Consider the following 22,388-nt stretch of genomic DNA (forward strand, 5'->3'; position numbering starts at 1 on the left):
GAGTACACAAAGCTAGCCTCAACAACGATGCCTTAGCCATGACCATGGAAGAGAAGGCAGGAAGCCAAGATCAAAGCAGCACGGAGAGATGTTAGCAAGTTTACAGACGTATGGAAAGGTGTGATGAAAGACAGGGTTGAAGAAGTACAGCAAAATGTCCATAAGTGAGGCCCTGGAAACTGCAAAACAAAGGCTCACATCTCTGGCCACCAGGCTGAAGAGATACACTCGAGAAGCACAAGCCAAAAGAGAAAATAGCCTGTTCCTCAAAGAACCATCCAAAGTGTACTGCCAGCTGCAGAGTAACAAGGGAAAAACATCAGACCCACCCAGAGCAGAGACCAAGCGATACTGAAAGTATATATTGGAAAAGGAGGCATCACACAAGACCAATGCCCAGTGGCTGGTGGACCTAAGAACAGACCACGGCAATATCTCAGAACAAGAACCACTTATTATCACAGTGGCCAACATCCAACGACAAGTCTCAAACATGAAAAGCTAGACTGCACCAGGCCCTGGTGACACAGATGAACAAACTGCTAACATAAGGATCTAACCCCTGACTGGCTAACACAGGGGAGAACAATACTGATCATGAAGGATCCACGCAAGGTTACAACACCTTTAAATAACCAATAACCAATAGCCAATAACCTGCCTCTCCACAACATGGAAGATCCTGTCAGGTATCATAGCAGCTAATCTCTTTAGGCACATGAGTCAATACACGAGTGAAACTCAGAAAGGACTTGGGAACATCACCGGAGGATCAAAGCATCAGCTACTGTGTTGATAGAGCAGTCACCCAAGACTCTAAGAACAGACAGACCAACGTGAGCACAGCCTGGACTGAGTACAAGAAAGCCTACGATTCAATGCCTCACACATGGTTACTGGAGTGCTTCGCACTATACAAAACCAACAGGACACTAACAGCCTTCATAATGAACTTAATGTGGCAGTGGAAAACAACATTATAGGCCAACTGAAAGACAATCAAAAAGTGGAGTTAACATCAGCCACCTTCTATATATGGATGTTATCAAGGTGTACGCCATAAATGAGCGAGTCATTGACTTGCTGTTGTACTTCACCAGGATCTACAGCGACAACATCGAGATGTCATTTGGACTGGACAAGTGCGGTCGAATGGTGGCACAAAAAGGGAAAGGTGGTGAGCACTGAAGGGGTTGAATTACCAGATGACAGGTTAACAGACATACAGGTCAGTTACAAGTACCTGGGTATTCCACAGGCAAATGGAAACCATGAGCAGGCAGCAAGGAGGCCAGCTACAGCCAAATACCTCCAGAGAGTGAGGCAGGTCGTGAGAAGCCAGCTCAGTAGGAAGAATATAATCCAAGCCATCAACACATATGCCCTACCAGTCATCACATACCCAGCTGGAATAATAAACTGGCCAAAGGAGGAGATAAAGGCCACAGATATCAGGACACAGAAATTCCTCACAATGCGTGGAGGATTCCACCTGAAGTTCAGCAGTCTGAGACTGTACGATAAGTGAAAAGATGGGGGCCGAGGGTTAGTGTGTCACAGCTATTATTATCCCAGATGAAACAAGGAGCATCCATGAGTACATCAGAAAGAGGGGCCCCCAGGACGAACTGCTGAGTGAGTACCTCAGACAGCAGAAGATAGAGAGTGCAGATCAAAAAGAAGAGGAAATATCATTGAAGATCAAGCCCCTCCATGAGGTGTACCATAGACAGACAGAAGACGCAGCTGATATCGAGAAAACCTACCAGTGACTAGAAAAGGCTGGACTGAAGGACAGCACAGAGGTTCTGATCATAGCAGCACAAGAACAGGCACTCAGGACCAGATCGATTGAGGCAGGGGTCTACCACACCAGACAAGACCAAAATGCAGGCTGTGCAAAGATGCCCCTGAGACAGTCCAGCACTTAGTAGCAGGGTGTAAAATGCTCACTGGGAAAGTGTACACTGAAAGGTATAACCAAGTGCCTGGGATAGTGTACAGGAATATATGTACTGAATACAGACTGGAAGTCCCCAAGTCCAAATGGGAGACACTGCCAAAGGTGGTTGAGAATGGCAGAGCCAAGATCATGTGGGACTTCAAGTTCCAGACTGACAAGCAGATGCTCTTTAACCAACCAGACATTGTGGTGGATGACAAGGGACAAAATACAGTAGTGATCGATGTAGAAATCCCAAGCGATGACAACATCAGGAAGAAAGAGCATGGGAAGCTAGAGAAATACCAAGGGCTGGAGGAAGAACTAGATCGGATGTGGAAGGTAAAATCCACAGTAATCCCAGTGGTAAGAGGAGCACTAGGGGCTGTGTGTTACGTTTCACGAATGAAGACCAGAGGCCAGTGTAGCAAAACCCAAAAGGACAGACAGACAACAGAGCACCGGGATAACCCGAAGGGCGATGTAATGCAGGGAAGAAAAACAAACAACACTGCCACAGGGGATAATGACAGGTGAGTCTCAGGTGGGCATTGTTGAGACGATGTTCGCCTGGCTACCAAAGTCCGAATCCGTAAAGCAAGGGGTTGTTCGAGGAAGTCCGGGTCCGAGATCCAGGAAGTCAAGTCCGAATAGGAGGGGTCCAGGTAGAGAGACACGGAGGGAGATCGCTGGAGAGGTCCAGGGGGAAAACGTGAAGGTCGCTGGGGGCGAGGAGCAAGGGAGACGCGGGGAGCCGTGGAAGTCGCGGAGGGAGAGTCCTGGGAGGGAAAAAAGAGGGACACGAATATAGACACTGGGAATAAACGAAATAGCAAGAGGGCAAGGAACGCTGGAGGGCTTGTCAGAGCTTTACCACAGGGTTCAGTACGTCGAAACGTTCTGGCAGGCTTCTTGTAGAGAGCTGCCTGATTGCCGCAGGTGTGCCTGATGGACGATGGCAAACACCTGGTGCAGCGCAGCACTCGTCTCCTCAGAGCGCGAGCCGAGCACTTGGATGTTTCCGGCACGTCCGAGCTGGGGGAGTGCCTTGAACGTGCCGGGGAGGCAGCTCGGGGCGGTGTAACCACAACAGGACCCCACCCCTCCTACGGGAGACACCGGGCGACCGTTCGATGGAATTGGGGTGGGCCCGATAGAACTCCTCCAGCGTATGGCGAGCAGCCGGTCGACATCCCAGACCATGTCACCACCGTCGATGACTCGGGGGGTGGAGGAGCTTGGACAGGAGGAGACAGGGGGCTGGAGGCTACCGGTTTGAGGTGAGAGACATGGAACACGGGATGGATTTTGAGTGAGGTAGGGAGATGGAGATGCACCGCCGAAGGGTTGACGATGCGGTCGATGGTGTAGGGGCCGACGTAGCGGGGAGCCAGCTTCCGGTTGAGGGTAGGGAGGGGCAGGTCCCGGGCCAGGAGCCATACCCTCTGGCCAGGTCGATAGGCTGGGGCCGGCACTCTCCGCCGGTTGGCGATGCGCCAGGCCCGCTCTGTAGCTCGCAACAGAGCGGCCTGGGTGGTCTTCCAAACGTGCCGACACCGGCAGAGATGGGCCCTCGTGGACGGGACCGCCACCTCCAACTCCTGACGGGGGAACAGAGGGGGTTGATAACCAAGGGAACACTCAAAGGGGGACAAACCGGTAGCCGAGCTCTCCATAGTGTTGAGCAGGTACTCAACCCAGGGCAGGGACTTGCTCCAGGAGGTGGGGTTGCTGGTGGTAACGCAACGCAAAGCCGCCTCCAGGGCTTGATTGGCCCGCTCTGCCTGCCCAAGTGAACTGGGGACCACGGTCAGAGAATGTCCAGGGGTATCCCATGGAGGAAGACGACAAGGTCCGCCGTCTCGGCTGCAGAGGGGAGTTTGGTGAGGGCGACAAAGTGGACGGCCTTGGAAAACTGGTCGACAATGGTCAGAATGGTGACATTACCTTGGGACACAGGGAGGCCAGTTACAAAGTCCAAGGTAATGTGGGACCAAGGTCGGCCGGGGACAGGAAGGGGGCGCAGGAAACCTGCTGGAAGGCGATGGGCAGCCTTGCTGCGGGCACAGGTAGTGCAGGCAGCCACGAACTCCCTGGTGTCTGCCTCCATGGTGGGCCACCAGAAGCGCCTGCGGATGAAGGCCGCCGTTCGGTGGCCCACTCCAGCACCTGGGGCCGGACAGAGGGAAGCACAAATAGCTGGTTCCGAGGTCCATTGTCTGGGTCGGGCTGGGCGCGCTGGGCCCTTCTCACCACCGATTCGATGGCCCAGGTGACGACACCCACCACCCGGGCCGGGGGAAACAGACGGGAGAGGGCATCTGCCCTGACGTTCTTTGTGCCCGGGCGGTAGGTGAGGGTGAAGTCGAAACGGCTGAAGAAGAGACCCCAGCGCGCCTGCCTGGGGTTGAGCCTCTTAGCCGTCCGCACGTAGGTCAGGTTCTTGTGATCGGCCCATACCATGAACGGCTGCCCTGCTCCCTCCAACCAGTGTCTCCACTCCCCTAGGGTGGCGTGGACAGCCAGCAACTCCCTGTTGCCAATGTCGTAGTTCTTCCCCGCAGGACTGAAATGCCGGGAGAAGAAGGCGCACGGGTGGATCTTCTGGTCCTCCTCCGACTGCTGGGAGAGGACGACTCCGATGCCCGTGTCCAACGCATCCAACTCCACGATGAACTGCCTGGACAGGTACGGGTGGGCAAGCACCGGAGCCGTTGTAAACAGCCTCTTCAGGGCCGAGAAGGCGGCCTCTGCCTCCAGGGTTCAGGAGAAGGGGCGGAGGGTGGAGGTGAGTGCAGTGCAGTTAGGGGGGCAGCCACACAGCTGAACCCCCTGATGAAGCACCGGTAGAAATTTGCGAACCCCAGGAAGCGCTGGAGTTGTGTCCTGTTCGTGGGCCATGCCCACTCCTCCACCGCTCGGGTCTTCCTGGGGTCAGTGCAGACGAGCCCCTTCTCCACGATGTGGCCAAGGAACTCCATGGAGGCGGAGTGGAACACGCACTTCTAGGCCTTCACGAACAGCCTGTTCTCCAGCAGCCGTTGGAGGACCAGGCGGACATGCTGGTGGTGTTCCTCCTCAGTCCTGGAGAACACGAGGATGTCATCCAAGTACACCACCGCGGACATGTTCAGCATATCCCGGAGTACGTTGTTGACCAATGCCTGGAAGACGGCCGGAGCGTTGGTGAGGCCGAAGGGCATAACGAGGTACTCGAAATAGGTGGGTGTTGAAGGCCATCTTCCATTCATCCCCTTCCCGGATGCGCACCAGGTGGTACGCGCTGCCCAGGTCCAGCTTGGTGAACACCATGGCGTGAGTGAGTGGCTCGAACGTGGAACTCATAAGGGGGAGTGGATATTTATTCTTAATCGTGATTTCATTTAACAGTCGATAATCTATGCAAGGCCTCAGGCTGCCCTCCTTCTTTGCCACAAAAAAGAAGCCAGCTACCACCGGGGAAGACGAGGGCCTTATGATTCCTGAGGCCAGGGACTCTGTGATATAATTGCGCATAGACTCCTTCTCCGGGACGGAGAGGTTATACAACCGACCGGTGGGAAGGGCGGCCCCGGGAAGGAGATCTATGGCGCAATCATAGGGACGGTGAGTGGGGAGGGAAAGTGCACTGTCCTTACTAAATACAGGGGCTAAATCGTGATAAATGGGAGGAACACCAGTGAAATCCGTGGGAGGAGGCACGGGCCTGAGGCCGCTGGATGGAGAGTGGGCGGAGCGAAGGCAGTTGGCATGACACGCAACGCTCCAACCCAAAATCCGCCCAGTAGACCAAGAGATGTGGGGATCGTGCCGTTCCAATCACGGTCTTCCTAACACCAGGGGCGCTGTGGGGGCGTGCAAAACCAAAAAACTCGTCGTTTCCACGTGATTACCCGAAAGAGTGAGAGTGACGGAAGCAGTGCTGTGCGTGATCCTACCGAGTGAACGACCATCTAGGGCTTGGGCTGTGAGGGGTGTGTCTAGGGGGATGAGTGGAACGCCGGCCTGCCAGGCCAGCAAAATGTCCATCAAACATTCGTCCGACCCGAAACCAGGAGTGCACAAATAGAGAGTGAGTCGTTACTCCAGGTGAGAGTGACAGGAAACAGCTGGTTGTGCTCCTTCTTGGGCTGAGGCTGTGGCGGGGTCGTCAGGCTCACTAGGACACCCCTCGCTAGTGAGCCGGGTCTTTTTGGGCGAGTCGGGCAGGCCTTGATGTAATGGCCCGACCTCCCGCAGTAGAGGCAGAGGTGGTCGCGCATCCTCTGCTCCCTAACCTCTAGCGGGAGCCGTGACCGACCCAACTGCGTGGGCTCCTCCTCCGGCCGGGATCCAGAAGACACCCATGGTTGCAAGGGGGAGTGTGAGGGTGGAGAGAGCTCGCGGGACGCTGACCCAGGGAAGGCACCGGTAGAATGGATGGGGGTTGGTCTATGGGAGGCCCCAGTGCACGGGGCACGTTACTGGCGCCGCTTCCGCAGCCGTTCGTCCATCAGGAGGGCAAGGGTGACGAGCTCGTTGAAGGAAGCAGGGCGGTCTCGAACGATGAGGTCTTTGATGGGCTCGCTCAGCCCCCTCCTGTACGCACTCTTGAGCGCAGTGTTATCCCACCCACTGTCTGCCACGAGTATCCTCACCTCCAAGGTATAGTCTGCCACCGACCTGGCCCCCTGATGGATGGAATGGAGGCAGACGGAACTCGCGGCGGAAGGCACCATAGTCAGAGGCGAGCAATTCAATATGGCCAACCGCCGCTATGGCCCAGCTGAGGGCTTTGCCGGTGAGGAGGGACATAACAAGGGCTACCTTGGTCTCTCTTGTCCTATACCTGGCTGGCTGGTGATTGAACAGAAGCTCACACTGACCAAGGAAACCCCTGCACAGCTCGAACTCCCCACGAAGGCCTTGGGGCAGGGAAGGTTAGGCTCGAACCGTGGGTCCAGTGTGGGTTAACTCAGAGGAGGGGAAACGTCGAGACCAGGAACGGGGAATCCGGAGGCCGGGCTGGGGGCAGGGAACGGGGCCAGAGCAGGGTGGTCGCTGATCTTGGACACTGCCACAGTCAGAGCAGCGATCTGCGCGGAGAGTGAAGCAAGGGTGCTCGCCGAGGTATGCGAGTTTGCCTGGAGCCCGCTGATTTCTCCAGTGATCCGGGAGAAGGCAGCGCTAAGCTCAGAATGGAGTTGGGTGAGTTGAGTGCTGTGGTTCTTTACCACTACCTCGAGAGCTATAGGGTTCTGGGGCTTAGGGGCTATAGTTCCCTGAGCGACCGTTTGCCCCTCAGGTTTGCTTTGGCTCATTCTGGCTTCGACGTTCTGTTACGTTTCACGAATGAAGACCAGAGGCCAGTGTAGCAAAACCCAAAAGGACAGACAGACAACAGAGCACCGGGATAACCCGAAGGGTGATTTAATGCAGGGAAGAAAAACAAACAACACTGCCACAGGGAATAATGACAGGTGAGTCTCAGGTGGGCGTTGTTGAGACGATGTGCGCCTGGTTACCAAAGTCCGAATCCGTAGAGCAAGGGGTTGTTCGAGGAAGTTCGGGTCCGAGATCCAGGAAGTCAAGTCCGAATAGGAGGGGTCCAGGTAGAGAAACACGGAGGGAGATCGCTGGAGAGGTCCAGGGGGAAAACGTGAAGGTCGCTGGGGGCGAGGAGCAAGGGAGACGCGGGGAGCCGTGGAAGTCGCGGAGGGAGAGTCCTGGGAGAGATAAAAAAAAGAGACACGAATATAGATACTGGGAATAAACGGAATAGCAAGAGGGCAAGGAACGCTGGAGGGCTTGTCAGAGCTTTACCGCAGGGTTCAGTACGTCGAAACACAGAGAGATGTTCTGGCAGGCTTCTTGTAGAGGGCTGCCCGATTGCCGCAGGTGTGCCTGATGGATGATGGCAAACACCTGGTGCAGCTCAGCGCTCGTCTCCTCAGAGCGCGAGCCGAGCATTCGTATGTTTCTGGCACGTCCGAGCTGGGGGAGTGGCTTGAACGTGCCGGGGAGGCAGGTCAGGGCGGTGTAACCACAACACTGTTACCCCCAAACTGGGACAGTGGCTCCGGCAGATTCCAGGAACAACATCTGAGGTATCTGGTCAAAAGAGTACAATCCTAGGAACAGCTAAGATGCTGCACAGAACCCTCAAACTCCCAGGCCTCTGGTAGAGAACCCAAGCTTGAGGAGGACACACATCACCCGAAAAAGGGTGCAACAGGGAAGAAACTGTTCTTGTGGCATGAGGTTTTAGTCCTGAGAAGCTCAAAAAGGTGGTGTCCAGGGTGGGATGGGTCGGCAACGGTATTCCCTGCTCACTTTGAGGTCTTCGAGAGATGAGTCGGCAGCCGATAACCTTCGCTGAGCGAATGCACCATGGTCCGTGGCGGTGGCAGCAGCATACCAGATGGTGATGGAGGAGGTTAGGATGGACTCAATGATGGAGGTGTAGAAATTTACCATCATTGTCGATGGCGGGTTAAATTTCTTCCGCTGCTGCAGAAAGTACATCCTCTGCTGTGCTTTATTGATGAGAGAGCTGATGTTTAGCTCCCACTTGAGGTCCTGAGCGATTGTGGGTCCCAGAAAATTGAATGACTCCACAGTAGTAATTGTGTAGTCACCCAGGGTGGGGGTGAGCAGGTTTGTAGGGCGGGGCTTCTCCTGAAGTCCACGACCATCTCCACTTTCATCAGAGGGTTTAGCTCCAGGTTGATGTTGTTTTTTCTCCAATTGTATCCGGCCAATTACCCCACTCCTCCGAGACATCCCAGGTGCTGCTCCACACCCTCTGCCGGCTGGGCTGTAGACTATCACATACCTCCTCCGATACATGTGGAGTTGCCAGCCGCTTCTTTTCACCTGACAGTGAGGAGTCTCGCCAGGGGACATAGCACATGGGAGGATCACGCTATTCCCCCCAGTTCCCCCCGAACAGGTGCCCCGCCTGACCAGAGGAGGCGCTAGTGCAGTGACCAGGACACTTACCCACATCTGGCTTCCCACCAGCAGACACAACCAACTGTGTCTGTAGGGACGCCCGACCAAGCCGTAGGTAACACGGGGATTCGAACTGCCGATCCCCATTATGGTAGCCAACGGAATAGACTGCTATGCTACACAGACAAGCTCCAGGTTGTTCTGGCTGCACCAAGAAACCAGGCGATCAACCTCCCATCTGTAAGCAGACTCGTCACCCTGAAATATGAGTCTGATGATGCTGGCGTCATCTGCAAACTTCAGAAGCTTGACAGATTTGTATCTGGAGGTGCAGCCATTGATATAAAGCTAGAAGACAAGCGAGGACAAGACACCGGTGCCTTGGGAGCACCGGTGCTGATGATCTGAGGGTCTGAGACATGCCTCCTCATTTTCACGTGGTGACTCCTGTTGGTTAGAAAGTCAGTGATTCACCTGCAGGTGGAATGGGGCACATGGAGCTGGGAGAGTTTGTCCTGGAAGAGAGCAGGGATGATTGTATTGAATGTAGAGCTGAAGTCCACAAACAAATCCCGGCGTAGGTACCAGGAGAGTCCAGGTGAAGGAGGATGGAGTGCAGAGCTACATTGACTGCATTGTCTGCGGATCTGCTGGCTCTGTATGTGAACTGTTGTGGATCCAGGAGGGGGGTGGTGATGGACTTGAGGTGGGACAGCACAAGGCATTCAAAAGTCCTCATCACTACAGAGGGGGGGGGTCTATAGTCATTTAGGCCTTTGATCCTTGGCTTTTTGGGGACAGGGATAATGGTTGAGGCTTTGAGGTAGCAACAAAGTAGTAACAAAGATCATACTCCATACTCATCGATAGCATCAGTGAAGATCTCCTCCCAGAGTTGTAGTGTAGCTTCAAGAAGAACACAAACACCATGTCATGACATTCAGTGCACTGCAGTTGTAGAAAAAAATGGCGTGAACAAAAGCAAGACCGGTTGATGACCTTTGTTGAGCATTCCAAAGCCTGTGGCCCCATTCATTGTGACCCCCTTTGGAAAGTCTTTCTGCACTGGGGTTGCCCCAACAAATTTGTTAAAATCAAATCCTGCAGCAAATTCATAAGCAAATGAGGGCCAAGCTAATAGTAGTAGGCCAAGAGTGAGCGCCATTTGGTGTAGGTTACTGACATGAGGCAAGGCTGTCAGCTTTATGTCTTCATATAAAGGACCATCCTGCCATCATTGTTGAGTTCAGCCTATGTTGTTCAGACTCATACCCTGTCACATACCTGAAAGCAGGGTCCGAAATAACTTTTTGGCTTACTGGCCAAGGGGACTGGTAGATGAAAAAATCTACCGGCCAAGCATATTTTTTACCAGCCAAAATAATTAGCAGCCTTTTTTGTGCCATACAAACGTTTTCAGTACATATCAATGAGAGAATAAGGTGTTGTGTTGAATAAGAGCTTTTAAAAATGTGCAGATTTGAAGCAAACATATCTTTATGTAAAATTAGTCAACGGTTAAAAGATAAAATTTTACAAGTATGATTTCATGTTTTATTTGCAGTATTATTATAACTACTCGAGTGCTCCACATGCCCATCCCTAGTCCCAGACTACTTCTCACTCTACAGCAGCCACTCTCTTTGCGCCGTCCATGAGGTCTGGCCTCCTGCTACTCAGAGTCTTGGTGCCACAGATCAACAGCACTGGTTGGGTCATACTCCCTGATCTCGGGAGATGACAGCTGCACCATCAGCAGATCCGAAAGTGTGACTGAGTTGAGTTTTTTTCTTTTTTAATCATTTTTTCCTTTTTTCCCTTCCAATTTAGTGGCCAATCGATCCCTATTTTAGTTCAGACATCCACCCTCGTACTGCAGGCGTTTGCCAACTGCATCTCTCCGGCCAGCAGTCTCGAAGGAGACGCCTCGCCACTTTCGTGACAAGGCGAATCAAAGCCGAACCACTGCTTTTTCCCCACACACACAGAGACGCATTCATGTGACGAACACTCCGCCCCTCCCGAAGACAGCGTTGCCAATTATTGCTGCTTTATCGAGTCCGGCCATAGTCGGATCTGACGAGACCGGGGCGCGAACCCCGGTCCTCAGTGGGCAACTGCATCGACACAAAGACGATGCTTAGACCGCTACACCACCGGCGGACCCGCCAAACAGTTTTAACCTGTTTCATGGTGTTGAAGCTAGCACACAGCTAACGTTAGTGCAAGCTAGGTGTCACATACTAGTGCTAGCTGGCTAACGTTAGCTACAGCCAGCACTTTGTTTACGCTGTATAAGCATATTTTGAGATGACAACTAAATTCACTTACTCGCACATCCATTCGAAGTCGGGGAGATTGTCCTGCTGGTCTGCTCGGACGTGGCTATTAGCGCCTTTACGGAGGATGTTGTGAGGACAGGCTCCGGCTGGGCCTGAGAGGCCTTCATACAGGTGATGTGACATCTGGAGGTCTCATGTTCCCTGATGGTTTCTGTAATGATCTGTGCCCTCTGGCTATGTTAACTTATAACATTAATAAAGCAAGGACGACTTCTCTCGTGCTGGGTGTTTATTCACCGACCGGATTCCGACTGACGTTGTTACGTACATCACGTGACTTTGTTGTGGCGCTACGGAAAGCCGTAAGGGACATTAGCAAATCAAATTATTACTAGCAAATATTACATCTCCCTTTTTCTGAAAAGTGCTGCTTTCTCTGCAGAGATACAGACCACGTTGAGCACGTTTATAAGCGAATACAATCTTAATAAGAAAGAATATGAAAGTGGAACTCTTATATAACTGGACTGCAACAAAGTAGTGTAAAACATTTCCTTCACTGTCTAAATGTGACACCGTAATAACATTTCATCTTCTTTTTTTTTCATTTCATTACTGGTAACTGAAAACAGCAGGTAGGTACACAAGGTAAGTGAACGCTGTAAATATTTCTTTTCAAAACATAGCAGGTATAGTACAGGTTGGTGTAAAATGAGTTTATCTGTGAGAGGTGTGGAGCGAATCTGGCGAGGTAGTTGATCATGCCGAGGACTGTCTCCAGCTCTGCTTTGTTCTGTGGGGGTTGCATGTCCTTGACCGCCTTCACCTTGTGTGGGTCTGGTTTGATGCCTTCGTGTGAGAGCGTGTGGCCGAAGTAGCGTACCTCGGACACGCATATGTGACACTTGTCGGGGTTGAGCCTCACCCCTCGCTCCCTTGTGCGCTTCAGCATCGCTCTGAGACGCTGGTCATGTTCCTCTTTAGTCTTGCCGAACACTAGTATGTCGTCCACTATGGCCGTCACACCGTCCAATCCTTCATATGTTTCATCCACGCGTCTCTGGAACTCGTCTTGAGCGGAGACGATTCCGAATGGCAGTCTGAGGAAATGATACCTGCGAAACACTGTGTTAAATGTCGTCAACACTGAGGATTCAGTGCTCAGTTTGATGGCCCAATAGCCTGACCGCGCATCTAACACGCTAAAGTACTCAGCTCCAGCGAGCTTTGTGGTGGCGTCCTCCAGCGTGGGGAGGGGGTAGTGAGGTCGTTGTATCACTTTGTTAAGAGCTCTGGGGTCTAAACACACTCTAAGTTTGCCTGTCTTTGGCTTCTCAACAATGACGAGTGCGTTCACCCATTCTGTGGGTTCTGTTACCTTACAGATTATGCCGCCTTTCTCCATGCTGTCAAGCTCGTCCCTCAGTTTGCTGCGTAGGGCGATGGGGATTCTGCGTGGCGGGCAGACGACCGGCGTTGCATCTGGTGTGACGCGGAAGGTGCACTCGCCTGGGAACTCTCCTATTCCCTGGAAAACATCTGCATACTCATCCATTATGCTCTGTGATGTGACATTGTTTTCTTCGCTCACAGCCATCACTATTTTTACCAAGTTTAGGTCACGGCATGTTTTCATTGCCATGACTGGTGGGGTGTTTGTGTCAATGACGTAAAAGTCCAGCATCATTGCATTGTCTCTGTACTTACATTTGAGTTTGCATGTGCCTTTCACGCTCAGCGCGCCTCCTCCATATTCAGTGAGTCTGTGTATTGCTGGTTTCAGTGTCACATTTTTGAACAGCGCCTGGAACAGGTTGGTGGGAATAGTATTGGCCTGTGCCCCAGTGTCTAGTTTAAACTTTACCTTCTGTGGAGGTGTGCCAATTCCAACCTCTACGTAAGCCTGCTCGTTGCTTTTTCCGTTGTTCTCTATTGAGATGCAGTCTATGTACAGCTCTGTCTGTTCTCCCACAGCGGTGCTCTCCACTGTAATGTTGTCGAAGTACAGTTCTTCCTGCTCTCTGTCAGTGGTGTACTCTTCTGGGTTCTCTCCGACGGCATGTACTGTGCCGTGGTAGTACTTTGTCTGTCCCTGGGAGCTAGACTTGCATACTTTTGCAAAATGATTGAGCGTCTTGCATTTAATGCATTGTTTACCCTTAGCTGGGCAAGTGGCTTTAGCGCCGTGTAGCCCTCCACAATAGCTACACGCCCTAGCGGCGGTGCTAACGTTACCCTCCCTTTGTCTGAAGTTAGCGTTAGCTGCTTTGGGTGCGTTCGGTTTGTAAGTCTTTCTGCCTATTGCGTGCACCGTTTCATGTGTGCTGCCCTGGCCCATAAACTTTAGCTGTTGCTTTGCTAGCTCCTGTGAGCGGGCTACATCTATGGCTTTTTCTAGCGTTAGCTCAGCTCCCTGGCTAAGTAGCTTTTCTCTCACTCTGGGTGAGTTGGTGGCAAACACGATGCGGTCCCTGACCATCTCGTCGGCATTTGGGTAGCCACAGTCTTTGACTAGGAGCTTTAGCTCAGTTACAAATTGTTCGAAGGATTCACTCTCTCCCTGCATCTTTTCATGAAATTTATATCTGGCATAAATCGGGTTTGCTTTGGGGGTGATGTACTCAGTGTACTTATCGTAGTACATTTCTAGCTTCTTGGCTTGTTCTCCGCTGAGTGTCCAAGTGTTGTGCACATCGCGCCCATTTTCCCCTATCCAGAGCAGGAGGTAGCTGCATTTCTCCTCTTCGTTCTTCCCGCGCAGGGGGCCCTTGAACATTAGCTCCGTTGTTTGTCGAAATCGTCTCCATGCTTCAGGTAAGTTCGCCGATTCCCAGTCCATCCGTGGAGCTGGAACGCCGTACGAATCCATATTGGGTATTTAAACTCCGCTACTCTGACACCATGTAATGATCTGTGCCCTCTGGCTATGTTAACTTATAACATTAATAAAGCAAGGACGACTTCTCTCGTGCTGGGTGTTTATTCACCGACCGGATTCCGACTGACGTTGTTACGTACATCACGTGACTTTGTTGTGGCGCTACGGAAAGCCGTAAGGGACATTAGCAAATCAAATATTACTAGCAAATATTACAGTTTCTACCTCCATTATCTTGTTACGGATGACAAATGAACTGCTACGGTTTTTGGCCTCCTGGCGACAGACGGAGCAACTCCTTATCACGGTCTGTGCGTTATACTCCAGCCAGCCTCTCGCAGCTCCTTTATCGTCATACCTCCACTTTTCACTAAACTTTCTTTTTTTCGGTTTGGTGGTGATGGTGGCTTCTTCCTCCTCTTCGGCGCATGGTTGTCTTTTTGATGGTGGTTTTGCACCTTCTAAATATCGCCACGTAACAGGTGTTGCTGGCTAACGATGGGTAAAAGAATAGAGTAGGCCTGTACCGAGGTTGACTGTGCTGCTGCCGTTGTTCCTCTCGAGTGTGTGCGTCATGTTACCCGCCAGTATCCAAAGGAGTTGAATCAAGTGCAACTGGACTTGGTATATATCCGTGAAGACGTTTCGCCTCTCATCCAAGAGGCTTCCTCGGTTTGTGCCTTTCTGACTAGACCAAGCTAGTCTGACTGGCTGCTGATGAGACTCAGAATTTATCCTCTTGGAGTCGTTGTCAGAGCTATTGATATGCGTGGCTCTTTGTGATCCGATGTTTACCAAAGAGCTGGAGGTGGCAGAGGTGAAGATGATAAGATTTTCACTAGGGTAACGAAGAAGGACAGGATTAGGAACGAGTATATTAGAGGGACAGCTCAGGTTGGACGGTTTGGAGACAAAGCAAGAGAGACAAGATTGAGATGGTTTGGACATGTGTGGAGGAGAGATGCTGGGTATATTGGGAGAAGGATGCTGAATATGGAGCTGCCAGGGAAGAGGGGAAGAGGAAGGCCAAAGAGGAGGTTTATGGATGTGGTGAGGGAGGACATGCAGGTGGCTGGTGTGACAGAGGAAGACGCAGAAGACAGGAAGAAATGGAAACGGATGATCCGCTGTGGCGCCCCCTAACGGGAGCAGCAGAAAGTAGTATTAGTAGCAGTACAGTCCAGTTTCCAGCGTCTGGCACTCATCAGCTGCTGATGTTTTTTTCACAAAGAATCATACCGTTACGCTGCCCAGCGTCACGCCCCTAATGTCGGTCGGGCAGCGACCAATCAGATGGGGAAACGTTCAAATTATAACAGCCAACGGGGTAGGTACTTATGATGCATAGCAACCAATGGAGGGGTATAAAACATTACCCCTCCATTGGTGTTGAGCACTCAACACCATTGACGGTTTCGGAAAAAAACGCTATATATACATATGTGTATCAGAGGAGTTTCTGAAAGAAAAACAAGAACTACTATTTAACCAGTGTGTCTCCATGTTGGAGGGCATATAACACTAGCTCCAGTAAAACACAATAACAAAACATCCTCCAAGTGGCGACGGGTGCGAGGGGAACTCACCATCATTCAATGTGTGTGAGAAAAATATCTGTAAAGAGGTGGAATGTATTCTCATGTTCCTGTTATGAAGGAGCTCTGAGTTGATGCTCACCGATAAAATCCCAGTGGAGAGACAGAAGGACAGGGACTGATACCTCCTCTAGATATTACACCCGACAGAACTGAGATAGGTAACGGAACCAGATCCAAACATGTTGGCCTTTGGTAGCAGGGTAGAGAGACTGTACAGCTTCACTGTATTGTTTATAAGGGTGGAGATACCTGCAGTCACTGTATTGTTTATAAGGGTGGGGTACCTGCAGTCACTGTATTGTTTATAAGGGTGGAGATACCTGCAGTCACTGTATTGTTTATAAGGGTGGAGATACCTGCAGTCACTGTATTGTTTATAAGGGTGGGGTACCTGCAGTCACTGTATTGTTTATAAGGGTGGCGATACCTGCAGTCACTGTGTTGTTTATAAGGGTGGAGATACCTGCAGTCACTGTATTGTTTATAAGGGGGGTACCTGCAGTCACTGTATTTATAAGGGTGGGGTACCTGCAGTCACTGTATTGTTTATAAGGGTGGAGATACCTGCAGTCACTGTATTGTTTATAAGGGTGGAGACACCTGCAGTCAGGTGAGACTGAAGAGGCCACTTAGATGGTGATGAAACGTGTCTCTCAGTAAAGGTGGTGTGCAGATGAACTGATTCACCTCTCTGTGATTATCATACCTGGGTTACTGAGCAGCATACAGACAACACATCATATCTGTATATATTTCCCACCAAAGGGCAAGAATACACAGTTATATTGGTATACATATAAATCCCATTGTGGTTTGTAAGCTATGTACAGGGAGTACTTGCTAGCGGGATAATGGCCAAAGTACAGCATTGCTGTTTGTGTGTGTGTGTACCTGTGAGGGGTGAAGATACGGCTCTGGTGAAGCTAGATTTGTCTGAACAGACAAGCTCTTCTCCAGCAGGATGTGAGGGAAGCCAAGTCGATCAAATGTGCTACGCTTCCAGTGGGAGCCGTCGCTCTGAGCCAGTGCGTCATCCTCACTGAAAGCCCTCACCACGGGCCCTGGTAAGGGAGGTGGCACAGCCCCATCACTCTCATATCCATCCTTGGAGCTCCTGGCCTGCGCTCCCCCTCCTCCTTGCCCAGAGTCCCAACTGCTCCTTTGTTTGATCACTTGCTGGGCCTCCCATGCCAGCTTTGCCTGCGTCAGCAATGCTTCTGACAGCATGCCAGCCACCTCCTGCCCCTCCCCTGAGCCACCATAGTGCTCCAGCTCTTGGGGAATGTAGGGTTTTCTCTCCGTACGTTTACGGTTGCTCCCTGGAGAGAAGCCAGTGAAAGCCCCTGTGGTGGAAGATAGAAAAGAGCGGTTCTGGCTGGAAGTCCAGGATATGGAGTCTTCGTAAAGCAGCCTCTGTCCCCCATCACCCATCTCACCACCACAGTCCAGCATTAAACGGGGGTCCCTAATTAGCGACTGACTATGCTGAAGAGTATAGGAACCCCCGTAGGAGCTTCCATAGGCCCCTGTGTTGCCATAACGCACCAGCCGGTCAGCTGTCTTGAAACGTGGACTGGAGGAGGACTGTTCCACATAAACTAGTTGCTTGACATATTCCTTTCCCACCGGGCTGTACTCAAGGCTTTGGGTTTTCTCTGGACACTTTTGCTTAGTCAGAACCATCTGGCCATAGGGTGACTGGCCCTGCTTAGGGGAGTGGTAGAGGGGAGCTGAAGACTTGTGGGCCGGGGACTTGCCGGTGTTATAGAAAGACGAGGAGTCAGAGTGGTGCATGTCGTTGGGGGGCTCCTCATAGATGGGTGGAGGCTGGTAATCTGATGGTGGTTCCTCATACAGCGGGGGCTCATAGACATAGCGGGGTGAGGGAGGCTGGGAGTCACCTGAGATGCTGCGGTGTGTCCGATTAGCACCAAGTTCAGCCCGTTTAAGGAAGGGGGATTGACTTTGGTCCGTGTAAAGTACAGGGGCTCTGTCCGACTCACAGGGGGGGTTGCTTGTGGAGGAGCGGCTGTTATGGTAGACAGCGTCCCCCCCAGAAGAAGGTCCAGTCATGGAGGTATCACAAGGCGAGTAACCGTTTCCCTGGAGGGCCAGGAAGCTGGGCTCTCTGTCTGTCACCTTGATCAGCATTCGCTCCTTCGTACCTGTGTTCCATCTGAAGGAAGAAGTCCTGAGAGAGACAAGACACAAGAAGAGAGGACAGAGGAAGACGGTGAGAGGGATGAGGAAGAATTATAATATTTCATATGGCAAATATTTTATAAAGAACAGGACATCCATGAGATTTGACAATGTCTGTCATATTTCAAGGAGGTACTTCAGGATAACCTTGTGTATTAAATACAAATATGTAAATACAAATATTTGTGCGTAGCATGATTTCTATGCTATTTATTTCCTGACCTTTTCTTTTTACTTCTGTGCTTTGTGTTTTTATCCACTCATTTCAGACTGAAGCTGCGTCCACACCAACATGAGTAAAGTGTGAAACACATTTTCTGCTGGATTTCTGCTGGATTTAACATTCCGTCCACAGCACGCCAGCACCCTCTGAATGGTAAGCTCTCTCAACACACTTTCATAACACATATATTTGAAAATTGTGGTCTTGCATTGGCAAAAACAGCTTTTCAGGAAAACCCCCTGAACATTTGGAAGTTTGAGTATCATGTGACCAGTGTAACGCTGCGGTCTCCGGGTCTCCGGGTACCACGGGTTCCTGGCTGACAGCAGAGGGTTTGGCATCGGTCTGTTGTTCCGGCATTTGAATGTGGATGGGAACTTTCTGAAAACCTTTGGAAAACGCTCGTGTAGGCGGAAAACCGTCACCCTGATTTCACCATGACAACGGTTTTTTCACCATGACAACAGTTCTATTCACCATGACAACAGTTCTATTCACCATGACGGTTTTTCACCATGACAACAGTTCTATTCACCATGACAACAGTTCTATTCACCATGACAACGGTTTTTCACCATGACAACACTTTTTTCACCATGACAACAGTTCTATTCACCATGACAATGGTTCTATTAACCATGACAACGGTTTTTTCACCATGACAACGGTTTTTTTCACCATGACAACAGTTTTTTCACCATGACAACAGTTTTATTCAGATTCCTCGGCATTAACATGGACGTGTTCTTACTTTGGTGTCCTGCACTGAAGAAAGAAAGAAAAGAAAGAAGCTACAATATTTGTCCTGTATTCTTACAGTGAATGTGTCTTCTGCATGTAACATCCTATTGTATAGCAGCAGGGGGCAGCTGCAGCGCCCGGGGACCAACTCCACCACTTCTTTCCATCGCCTTGCTCAGGGGCACAGGCAGGGGTATTAACCCTAGCATGCATGTCTTTTTGATGGTAGGAGGAAACCCACTCAGACACGGGGAGAACACGCAAACTCCACACAGAAAGGATTTGGGATGGCCTGGGGTTCGAACCCAGTGAGGCAGCAGTGCTAACCACTGGGCCACCGTGCTGCTCTCAAAGGAAGCGTGGAACGGTAGAACAACAACCCTGGGCTGAAGGATCCATCCCCTAACTTCTGGAGAGCAGGAAGGAATCGCAACAAGGACACAAGTGGAGGAGAACAACAAAATCTCAAGCTCCTTTAAGCAACGTCTTACCTCTTTAGGGTAACACACAATTTGGTAGCACAATGCTGATTCCAAAACAGACACTCACAGCTAAGGCACTCTCCAGCCCCCCCTTCCTGTCTCTCTGCTGCCTAGAGTGTGGAAAACAAACAAACATGTGGAAGTTATCCATCTTTTTAGCTGGATAGCACTCCCAGACACCATGACACGGGTGTTGGTCTGTTGTTAGGATGTGTATGTGTGTATGTGTGCACATTTTGCTAACATTTAAGCCTAAGAACCTTCCAATCAACGGTTTTGTGAAGGGGGGGTGACACAACTGGAGAGGGAGGTGCCCTTTGCTGGACAGTCAAGCAGTGAGGAAAACTGCAGACTGGGACGTTGCTTCTCAGTGTGACACCACGCCAGCACGCCAGCACGCCAACACGCCAGCACACCAGCACGCCAGCACGCCAACACGTCAGCACATCAGCACGCCAACACGCCAGCGCGCCAGCACGCCAACACGTCAGCACATCAGCACGCCAGCACATCAGCAACATCAGCACGCCAACACGCCAGCACGCCAGCACATCAGCACGCCAACACACCAGCACGTCAGCACATCAGCACGCCAGCACGTCAACACGCCAGCACGCCAGCAACATCACACTACACATCTGATTTATTGTTCATATCAGAAATACTGCTTCATGCAGCCTCAAACAGCCCTGCAGCACCTGGGGAAAGATTTATCCACGTGGGGAAAGATGGAGTGTCTACACCCCATTGCTCCGACGCTGGGGATATCGGGGGTGTGGCCTAATGTGCCGTTTCTAAAGCATTCTTACAGGAGAATTCACTGGTTTCTGCCATGCAACTAAAGGCCTCCAATAAAACCATGGGCAGAGACGATAAAAGAAAGCTGCAATAAAAGAAAGAGGGAAGGAGGTGAGCCAGCTGTCTTCGTTAACACGGGACAGTTTAAGTCAGGGCAGACAACAGCTGAGGAACTTGTCTTGGTTCAGAAGTTCACATGTTGAACTCTTGGCTGCAGTTCGTGGCCCTTCTATCTCTTATCAAAACGTTATCATCACCGTTGCCCTAGTTGTTTGCATTTTACGTTGTCTAAGATTATTACAGAGTGTGAGCTCATTCACTCAGCCGGTATCAGACTAGCGACCAAGCACACCGGTGCTCTGGTGATGACCACTAATACATCCACCTGGCCTGCATCTCCTCCCTCGAGCCATGCGTCCTCATTATGTAACATGTATGAAGAGACAGGGCAGCGATGACCAGACACAACCCTGCACATCAGTGGTTTTCAAAGTGGTAGACCCCCTCTGGGGGGTGCCAGAAGAGTTTGAGGGCAGGCGGGAAACAAGCAGGAAAATACAAGAAATGTCTGAATATATAAGTGCAGAAAGTAGGACAATGTACATTTAAAGTTGGGATTTTCTTGGAATGGGTTTTCTGTCTTGACCCTGATTAAAAGCAAGTGCAGGTGGTGGCTGCAGGTGGAGACTGCAGGAGAAGACTGCAGGGGGAGGCTGTAGGTGGAGGCTGCAGGAGAAGACTGCAGGGGGGAGGCTGTAGGTGGAGGCTGCAGGAGGAGACTGCAAGTGAAGGCTGCAGGTGGAGGCTTCAGGAGGAGACTGCAAGTGAAGGCTGCAGATGGTGGCTGCAGGTGGTGGCTGCAGGTGGAGGCTGCAGGAGGAGACTGCAGGTGAAGGCTGCAGGTGGTGGCTGCATGTGGAGGCTGCAGGAGGAGACTGCAAGTGAAGGCTGCAGGTGGAGGTTGCAGGTAGAGGCTGTAGGTGGAGGCTTCAGAAGGAGACTGCAAGTGAAGGCTGCAGGAGGAGACTGCAAGTGAAGGCTGCAGGTGGTGGTTGCAGGTGACGGCTGCAGGTAGAGGACGACCTGTGCTTGTTGTTCCTGTCATCAGTACAGCCCCGCATCCACCGTCTGCGTGCAGCCAAGACGCAGACTCACTGCTCCCATTAAGGTAGAGAAGGCTATGTACCAGTGGCGGCTGCTGCTAAAAAATTGGGGGGGGGCAATTTAGCCTGGCACAACCCACCTGACAGCTGCTTTAATGTCCACACAGTCACAGAGTTATTAAGAAGGACCATGTAGCCTATAGATTTTATCAGGGCTCGTAGATGGTGATTGATTGACAGTTGAGACGTGGCGTGGTTGTGGGTGTGAACATGATTGACAGCCACGAGAATTGTCCAACCACATTAGATCAAAAAACATTACAACAATACCAATTCACTGCCAATAAAAGTGGGAGTGTCTGGGGCGCACAGAACTGCGCCCCCTGGAAAATCTGAAGAAACCAGTCAGACAGCAGCCTCAGGTCACCTGCTCGCCACAAGTTTGAGGGCTTACATAAGGTATGGTTTGGCCGGTATCCGTCACCCAGGAAGTATATGTATTCAGACAGGAAGTATATGTATTCAGACAGGAACTATATTATTCAGGCAGAAATCAAACAAACACCATTTGAACCAATATTTAATGCTGCGGACAGACTGACAACACTTTTATTTCGTCATTATTTGTATCACACAACTACTTTATATTTAACATGTTTAAGTAGATTTTCATCTCTTGATGTTTTAAGCTGGCAGCACGGTGGCGCAGTGGTTAGCGCAGTCGCCTCACAGCAAGGAGGTCCTGGATTCGAGCCCCGGGGTAGTCCAACCTTGGGGGTCGTCCCGGGTCGTCCTCTATGTGGAGTTTGCATGTTCTCCTCGTGTCCATGTCGGTTTCCTCCGGGGGCTCCGGTTTCCTCCCACAGTCCAAAGACATGTAGGTCAGGTGACTCGGCCGTACTAAATTGTCCCTAGATATGAGTGTGTGTGTGTGTGTGTGTCGGCCCTGTGATGGCCTGGCGGCCTGTCCAGGGTGTCTCCCTGTCTGCTGCCCAATGACTGCTGGGATAGAGTCCAGCATCCCCGCGACCCTGAGAGCAGGATAAGCGGTTCGGAAAATGGATGGATGTTTGAAGGGGAAAGCAGCATTGTGCACCAGTGGGTTGTGTAGGAAAGCAGCATTGTGCACCAGTGGGTTGTGTAGGAAAGCAGCCTTGTGCACCAGTGGGTTGTGTAGGAAAGCAGCATTGTGCACCAGTGGGTTGT

The 22,388-nt window shown here is 51.3% G+C and overlaps 1 protein-coding gene across 1 annotated transcript in view; it reads right to left on the reverse strand.

The window, feature by feature from the left end:
• The window catches only part of arhgap39 (Rho GTPase activating protein 39), a 134,415-nt gene that overhangs the window by 106,006 nt on the left and 6,021 nt on the right, over window positions 1–22,388 (reverse strand). Inside the window, exon 2 of the mRNA XM_056276751.1 lies at window positions 16,525–17,824. Coding sequence (XP_056132726.1) covers window positions 16,525–17,824 — 1,300 coding nt within the window. The remainder of the gene's footprint in view (window positions 1–16,524; window positions 17,825–22,388) is intronic.

Source organism: Lampris incognitus, chromosome 3 (assembly GCF_029633865.1).
Source record: "Lampris incognitus isolate fLamInc1 chromosome 3, fLamInc1.hap2, whole genome shotgun sequence".
NCBI classification, from domain to species: domain Eukaryota; kingdom Metazoa; phylum Chordata; class Actinopteri; order Lampriformes; family Lampridae; genus Lampris; species Lampris incognitus.